The 8693-nt window shown below is 33.5% G+C and overlaps 1 protein-coding gene across 1 annotated transcript; it reads right to left on the reverse strand.

The window, feature by feature from the left end:
* Window positions 1–5064: 5064 nt before the first annotated feature.
* On the reverse strand, window positions 5065–7389 carry LOC133332281 (uncharacterized; the record flags this gene model as incomplete). Its single annotated transcript, XM_061540683.1, has 2 exons — window positions 7176–7389; window positions 5065–7070 (listed from the first exon to the last, which is right to left on the reverse strand). Coding segments are annotated over exons 1-2 (2219 nt in total), but the record flags the coding sequence as incomplete, so codon positions are not given.
* Window positions 7390–8693: the final 1304 nt, after the last annotated feature.

The raw sequence follows: 8693 nt of genomic DNA on the forward strand, positions 1-8693 counted from the left end.
CCAGATAACGCTTATTTTTCTAAAGAAAACAAATTATTAGTATTATAGAGGCATCAAATTATCAGTATAGAAAAAAATTGCTGAGGGCCGTTTTCTATAGAAAAAAATCCTCAGTAGTTGTGTGTACTTTTTTTCTATAGAAAAAAGTTCAGTATTTCACAGGTCTGTTTTTTATACAAAAAAATAATTTGATTTGTTATTATTTCTATGCGGAATAATTTTCAATTACAATACATCACGATTATTATTGTAAAGACAATAAGTCCGTTTGAAAAATCTTATTAAACTTGATGTTGTTGTTTTTGTTGCAGTTGTCATTATTAAAATACATTTTATGTATTTTGTATTGTTTATTATTATGATTAAATATGGTCACATCAAGTTTTGTTGATGTTGTTGTTTTTTTTTTGCTGTTGACGGTTGAGTTGTTGCCGCCGGTTCCTGCTTCTTGCTAAGCGATACAAAAACAACAACCGATTTGCAACAAACAACCAACAAATAATTAGCTAACAAGGCTAGACGGCCGGGTAGACCAGACGGCAAAAAGTTTACAACAAAATCGAGAGAGAGGTCTACATTACAAGGCCTAAGACGCGTCGACAGTTAGGCCGGCCTTAGGACGGACAGGTCAAATAATCGATCAAAAAATTCATGGAAAACAAAAACATAATTCACTGATGTCCTCACAGTTAATTTGAATGCTCCAAAATCATTGGTTATTATTTTTATGAGGTTTTTAGGCAAAAAACTGCGTCATTTGGTCATTTATAAAAATTGATGATGACGCCGCGGTCGCCACTGGACGCCATCCGGCGACTATGAAAAAAACCCGAATCGTATCGAAAAATCAGTTATAATTTCAAATATTGTTCTCGCTTTGCGGCAATAAAACCAAATATGGTCAGTGGAATAGTAACCATATATGGTGAAACAAGTTGGAAATAAATTTAAAGAAATACAGCCGACGGATGAGAGGTGGATTCGATTAGTGGAACCACCTGACATAATCAAACAAACAACGAAACTGCCGAGTGACAACACAATAATCATCTGCTAATAGGTCTGATGACAACTCAACAATAATGTTGTTGTTGTTATTTGGATTTTGACGAACATTTTGTACAAATGTCTGTAATTATTATGTTGTTCGTTTTGTTGTTGTTCCTACCTACCGTCTGTCAATACATGTCCAATTGGATTTGTTGACAACAAAAATGACCAACCAGCAACCATATGACAAATGGGTGTGGGGAAGCCATTGATTTCGTGATTATATTCTAGTCATAATTTTTTTATTTATTTTTTCTTTTTCGTTTTTTTATTTTATTTTTTTTTTTTTTATTTTTTTCCAATGTTGCTTTGTTTGTTTGTTTTGTATAAAGAATTTTTGTAAGTTAATCGAAATTAATTGGTAATTGCCTTTAATCACTGTTATTAATGATGCTGATGATGGTGGCGATGCTGACGATCGATGTCTCTTAACGTTAAGAATTATTGTTTATTGACAGCTTCGTCTGTCATAAATTGTCACGTTTATAGAAAATATTCTCTTTTGTTGATTTGTCTTGACATTCCCCTTTTTGCCATTGAGAATAGGTGTCAATGTTAATTATTCATTTATTTTAAAACAACAACAAAAAGTGCACGGAATTAAGTAGCAAAGTTTCTTGACAGATACTTTCGTATTAGAACCATAGAATCGGATTTTGTTCTATACAAACTCAATACTTCAATAGTACTATAATGACTTTTTTTGTTGAAGAAAAAATAATAACAAAAAATAATAAACAACAGGATTTTTTCAATAGAAAAAGGCACATATCCTATATAGACAACTTTTTATATAGAAAAACGTAACCTCAGCTAGGGCTAAGGATTTTTTTTCTGTAGAATTCTTTCTTTTCCCGTTCCTATTTTTTCTAAAAATCTCTGTATTGTACTGAAGTGACTTTTTCTACAGAAAAATTTGCTCAGCACCGCTGAGGTCTGTTTTTCTATAGAAAAAAATCCTAATATTACAGTGGATTGTTTTTCTATAAAAAAAATTCTCAGTATCAGCTGAGGTTTGTTTTTGTATAGAAAAAATCCTCAGCTCAGCAGAGGTCTATTTTTCTATATAAAAAAAATCCAGGTCAAAAAGGTCAAAGAGGTAAAAAATTCCTCAGTATTACTGCGGACTGTTTTTCTGTAGGAAAACATTCCTCAGTATTTCTGAGGACTGTTTTTCAGTAGGAAAAAAATTCCTCAGTATTCTGAAGACTGTTTTTCTATAGAAAAAAATTCCTCAGCCCAGATGAGGTCTTTTTTTTCTATAGAAAAATTATTCAGTATTACTGAGGTGCTTTTTTCTATAGAAAAAAAATCCTCAGTATTACTGAGGTGCTTTTTATATAGAAAAAAATTCCTCAGTATTACTGAGGTGCTTTTTTTCTATAGAAAAAAATTCCTCAGTATTACTGAGGTGCTTTTTTCTATAGAAAAAAATTCCTCAGTATTACTGAGGTGCTTTTTTCTATAGAAAAAAATTCCTCAGTATTACTGAGGTGCTTTTTTCTATAGAAAAAAATTCCTCAGTATTACTGAGGTGCTTTTTTCTATAGAAAAAAATTCCTCAGTATTACTGAGGTGCTTTTTTCTATAGAAAAAAATTCCTCAGTATTACTAAGGTGCTTTTTTTCTATAGAAAAAAATTCCTCAGTATTACTAAGATGCTTTTTTCTATAGAAAAAAATTCCTCAGTATTATGAGGTGCTTTTTGCTGTAGAAAAAAATCCTCAATATTTATAAGTTGTGTTTTTCTATAGAAAAAAGTCGTATAAAAAATTTTCAGTATTCATGTGTTTCAGTTCTTTCCGGAAATTATTGGCGCACATCCGACCAGCTGTGTTATGTTTTTTTCTGTCGAAATATTATGTCTGTCATTCGAGTTATGTTTTCATTAGCAATTTTGATTTTGTTTTGCTTTTTGGCCACTATTTATAAATTCAAAACACAAACACTTTCGTGTTCTTTTTACCAACAAATTCCATTGAAAAGAAAAAATATTAAATAATAAAAACATTATTTAATATGATGTTATGGTGTTGTGATGATATTTCGTGATTAAAAACCAAAACTATAATAAAAATAAATCATGGGGTCGGACAGACGGATGATGGTTGGTCGGATTCACCCATCCACCATTGTCGTCGTCATCATAATGATTGCCGTGATCATAATCATCAACTGACTGGATTAGGTGAATTATAGAGAGGTGAATCATAGTAATTCAGAAAACCAAAACAAAAGACTTGTTCTGCAGAGCCAATAAAATTTTCACTTAACCGAAACCTAAAATGGGCAAAACGGTGGCCATTTCGCTTAATGGCGATGCCATAAGAAAACAAATGGTAATTTGGTTTTGTATTTTTATTTGGAAAACAAAAGAATTCAAAATTAAAGACGCCTACTAAAAGAAAAAAAAATAACAATGGAGTATCTGGTATTAATGACCAGTTGAAAAAAAGTTACAATTCGTCTCCGGAAAATGTTGGCTATGGTAAACAAAATATTTTCGGAAATTTACAAAGAACTTTTATAAATATCCATCGGTATTTTTCTAAGGTACACGTGCCGCCAATTAAATCCTTTTATGAGAAAAAAGTGTCGGAATTTATCTATTTAATTCTAAAATGGATTTTTCCTTTATTTGCTGAGGACGTTTTTTTTTTTGTTTTTGTTCACCTAGCTTCAATTGTTGCCCATGTCCGCAGATATCTTCCGACCATGAGAAGCCTTATTTGGAATTCCATGCCGTCATTAATGTGTGGCAAAAAACTGCTAACCAAGAAAACTTTTTTTAAGAACTCTGTAGTGTTAATCTCGTAAACCTCTTAAGTCAAGAACCAAGAACAAAATCAAACAGGAAATAAAACACTTAAAACTAAAATACATACTTGAGCTTTAAAGAGTAACACAAAATCTGATTGTAATCATTGAGAATTGTTGTAGGAAAAACACACACAATAAGGTTAATAGAGGTGTTCGATTGTTGCTTTTTATGGTAGGGGAATATTTCGGTAAAAAAGTTTGGTAGATAATAATCGAAAATTAATTAAAAAATATATTATTTTGGGTATACAATAGAAACTTATAATAATGTTAATTCAGTAAAAACACCTCAGTAATACAGAGGTTTTTTTTCTATAGAAAAAAGCACCTCAGTAATACTGAGGAATTTTTTTCTATAGAAAAAAGCACCTCAGTAATACTGAGGAATTTTTTTCTATAGAAAAAAGCACCTCAGTAATACTGAGGAATTTTTTTCTATAGAAAAAAGCACCTCAGTAATACTGAGGAATTTTTTTCTATAGAAAAAAGCACCTCAGTAATACTGAGGAATTTTTTTCTATAGAAAAAAGCACCTCAGTAATACTGAGGAATTTTTTTCTATAGAAAAAAGCACCTCAGTAATTCTGAGGAATTTTTTTCTATAGAAAAAAGCACCTCAGTAATACTGAGGAATTTTTTTCTATAGAAAAAAGTACCTCAGTAATACTGAGGAATTTTTTTCTATAGAAAAAAGCACTTCAGTAATACTGAGGAATTTTTTTCTATAGAAAAAAGCACCTCAGTAATACTGAGGAATTTTTTTCTATAGAAAAAAGCACCTTAGTAATACTGAGGAATTTTTTCTATAGAAAAAAGCACCTCAGTAATACTGAGGAATTTTTTTCTATAGAAAAAATCACCTCAGTAATACTGAGGAATTTTTTTCTATAGAAAAAATCACCTCAGTAATACTGGGGAATTTTTTTCTATAGAAAAAATCACCTCAGTAATACTGAGGAATTTTTTCTATAGAAGAAATCACCTCAGTAATACTGAGGATTGTTTTTTTTTCTATAGAAAAAATCACCTCAGTAATACTCAGGATTTTTTTTCTATAGAAAAAATCACCTCAGTAACACTGAGGAATTTTTTTCTATAGAAAAAACGCCTCTGAGAAATTTTTCGACCTGTTTGAGATTTCATTTCTATATAAAATACTTAGAGAATAACGTTCCTTTTTTCTCATCCACTTACCTATACTCACGATTCGTGGACTCCAAAACATCATCCGACTTGTCGATAATACAGGGTGACACATAATATTTATCTGCAATTTCATGTTGTGGCAAATAACGGTGTTTGATATAATCCTCTTTCTGATTGTTGTTGTTCGAATCGGCAGCCGATGATGATGATGGTATTCGAACCTTAGTCGGATGTGAACATTTTGGAGCCCACGATGCAACAGCCTTATAGATGTCCGTCTGATGAGATGAGGTGGATGGTGGTGGTGGCGAAGAATCTGGTGAAGCATGGGTATAATAACCATTATCGGCTTGATGATAAGGATCCAAATATTTCGAAGAATATAAAAGAGATTTTCTACTATCACTAGCTGGCGGAGTTGCCACATTGTTGGACAATTTACCATTACTAGCGTAGAGATAATCGTTGATACAGGTGGAATATTTCGTTCTAGAACGTAGCGAGGTTGTCGAATTTGCCGTCGCCAAAGTGTTCAGAGTATCTGTCGAATTGTTCGCATGATTGTGTTGATAGGTGTTTGAGGAGTTGCTCAAGAGGTGACTGCAACGTCGTTGCGAATGAGGTGAATTTAGACTAGAATCATAATTCGTTGAGGGGTTGGTAATGAGTTTGCTGGTATTTCCGGGGCCACCTATCCAGGTGGTTTGTGGAGATATCCGGCCATTCGTTGTTTTGTGTTGATGATGATTGATGACCTTGGTAAAGTCAACATAGAGTGGTTCATCATTGGAGGGTTTCCGCTGGAATTCATCATCCTCGGCCTCGTCATAATCCCGAGGAGTTGGAGGTGTGGTGGCATTATCACCTGTGCGCCCACCTCCCCCGCCATTGGAACTATAGAAGCTGTAGTTGCTTGAAGAGGATTGCGAATAGGAACGATTACGCCGATAGAACTCATCTTCAAAAGGCAAACCCTGAGGGAATTTCGTTGAGAAGGCTTTCTTGGACTTGGGTGAACCCTGAGAACCACTCGATTGATTTGAAGAACTATTACTACCAGTACTGCCAGTTTTGTGGGCCATTATCGATGAATGCTGCTGGTGACTGTGGGAATAATTTTTATTTTGTCCATAGTTGGAGGAGGATGCGCCGATACTCCTTGTTGTGGAAGCAGTTGTGGGTTTATTGCGCCCAAATGTGGGGGTACCCGGGGCAGCTGAGGAATTATGAGCAGTTGTAGTTGTCCGGTTACGCTGTCCCATGGCCGGTGATGGCAAGGCCTTGGCATTACAGCTGGCATTAAAGGAATTGATGCCCACACTTGATATGAAACGTCGCTGATTTAAATTAGGCGAAGCGGAGGACTCCTCCTTACATTTCCTGCGAAACGAGGCTGTGGGTGGTAAGGGGGCTGGATAGGATTTAATGGACTTGGCCGGTCCATTATGATGAGATCCATTTTGTGTTAGTTCCTTGGGTTGATTTTCCTTGGCGATTTTACTCACCGTATTGGCATAGGCCCGTTTCTGGGTGCTTACACTCGAAGTGGGGATCGCCTTGGGTATTAGGGATTCTTGTGAACCATTACTGGAACTGATGGCAGATGAACAATTGGCATGTGTGGTGTTCGTGTTGTTGGCATTACTGCTGCTGCTAGTCTTTTGTCGAATACTTAAATTGGTCTGATGGAACCTATCGAAATTTGAGGACTTCCTTTGAGGGGGTGTGGGTGGTAAATTACGTGGCCTTAAATACTGTTTATGGGCAGTGGGTGGGGTGGAGTTAACACCATTTGTTGTTGTTGTGGAGGATGACGTGGATGTCACTGCTGCTGCTGTTGGTGGATTGGGATCACGAGCCTTGTTATGTGTTTGAGAGCAGGTTGTTTCGATACGTTTCACCAACTTTGGGGTTAGAGGTTTAACACTCACCGTGGTGGTGGAGGATGTGGTCACCGATCCACCACCATTTGAGTTGGAATTTTTTGTAAGATCTCCCCCACTAGGGGCCACTTTGTGGTTATAACGGGTACCATAAAAACTAGTGCGCATGGGCTGTTGCCTCACAAAATTCGAGGAGGACAGACCTCCACTACTGCTTCCATTATTATTGTTGTTGTTATTGTTATTTTGGCAATGATGATGATGACTCTTAACTACTGCTATGGAACTGGCTGAAGAGGAAGTCTGTAAAGGGTTGCCACCATTCAAAGATATTTTGGTGCAATTATGATGGGAGTGATGAGCCGAATTTGTTGTCGGTTGTTGTCGTAAATATGTAGCTGTGGTATGATGCTGCATGGCACAACTACCCCTAGGTCCTCGAAAGGAGCTATAGGGTCTGGTGGTGTATTCAAAACCACTAACTGGCATTTTGGGGCCGTCGTTATAACTTTATTCACTTGTTATTGTTGTAAACGTAAGGCAATTAAATTTCCATATAAAAATTCATTTAATTGCAATCACGATGATTTGATGAGGTGTTGGCAGTAACAAAATATTCTTTTTTTTCAAATATTCGAAAATCAAAAAGGCACGCACTTTATATATCACATGTAGTTATGTATGTATGTAAGTCTCATTTAGATGATTTTCTTATAAATATAAATTCGTTGCTATGCTTTGCTGTTACACTTTTAGCGCCAATTTATATTGTGGACTTAATTATTGTGTTAAATATTTTTTTTTAATTTAAAATTTTATTTTTTCTTGTATTTCGTTGTCATTTTTTTAATATTTTTTTCTTTGATGATATTTATTTTTATTTAATGATTATGATGATTTTTTTGTTGTTGTGGTTTTTTTATAGCGTATTGTCACATTTCTTAAATATTTTCTGTAAAAAATAGATCAGATATTTTTTAAAAAACTTGATTCGTAGATTTTTGTTTTTGCCGCCAACGCAGGTTTGGAATTAGTCAACATTTTCAAAATTTATGGAAGTGAGAGAAAAAATACTGGTTTTTATGTCACATTTCAATTTTAAAATTATATTCATCAATTATTTCTATAAAAGTATTCTTATTAATTTGTAATAATATTTTATTGTTTTTCTATTTTTTAATTTTTAGTTAATTGTTTTCTTATAATTTAATTTATTTTTATAGAATTTATTTTTGTTTTATTTTTTTTCTATTCCTTTTTGTTTCCTTTTTTCTTTCTTTTTCATTTTATGTTTGCTTTTATCTATTATTTTTTTATATTTTCTTATTATTATTTTATATTTTTAGTTTCATTATTTAACTTGTGGTCCTTCGAGCACAATATTAGTTTGTTTTCTTTTTTCCTTTTAATGCAAAAAAAATTAAGTGTAAAATCACAGAGAAACCCGTTCAGAAGCCCTGAAGAATACAACAAACCACGCGAATGAATGGATCCATAATAGAAAAATCAAAACAATTCAATTATGCGTGAAATTATAATTTGGTCCTTCGAGCAAAATAATTTTTATTTTAGTAATTAGGTATCACAAATTCAAAATATATTGAGATCTTGCAGATGTTAATTTTTGTTAATATATTCTAATTACCAAAAATTATCCTTGAATTGCCTATAATTGGTCCTTCGAGCACGAAATATTTATTTGTATTACCAAAGAAAGTGTAACATAGCAGTAAAATCACAGAGAAAACAATTTATAAGGTCTAAAGAAAAAAACTTATTTTAAATCACGAGAAT

This window comes from Musca vetustissima, unplaced genomic scaffold, assembly GCF_032173495.1.
Source record: "Musca vetustissima isolate MV318-11 ecotype Yass unplaced genomic scaffold, APGP_CSIRO_Mvet_v1 utg3031, whole genome shotgun sequence".
Lineage (NCBI taxonomy): Eukaryota > Metazoa > Arthropoda > Insecta > Diptera > Muscidae > Musca > Musca vetustissima.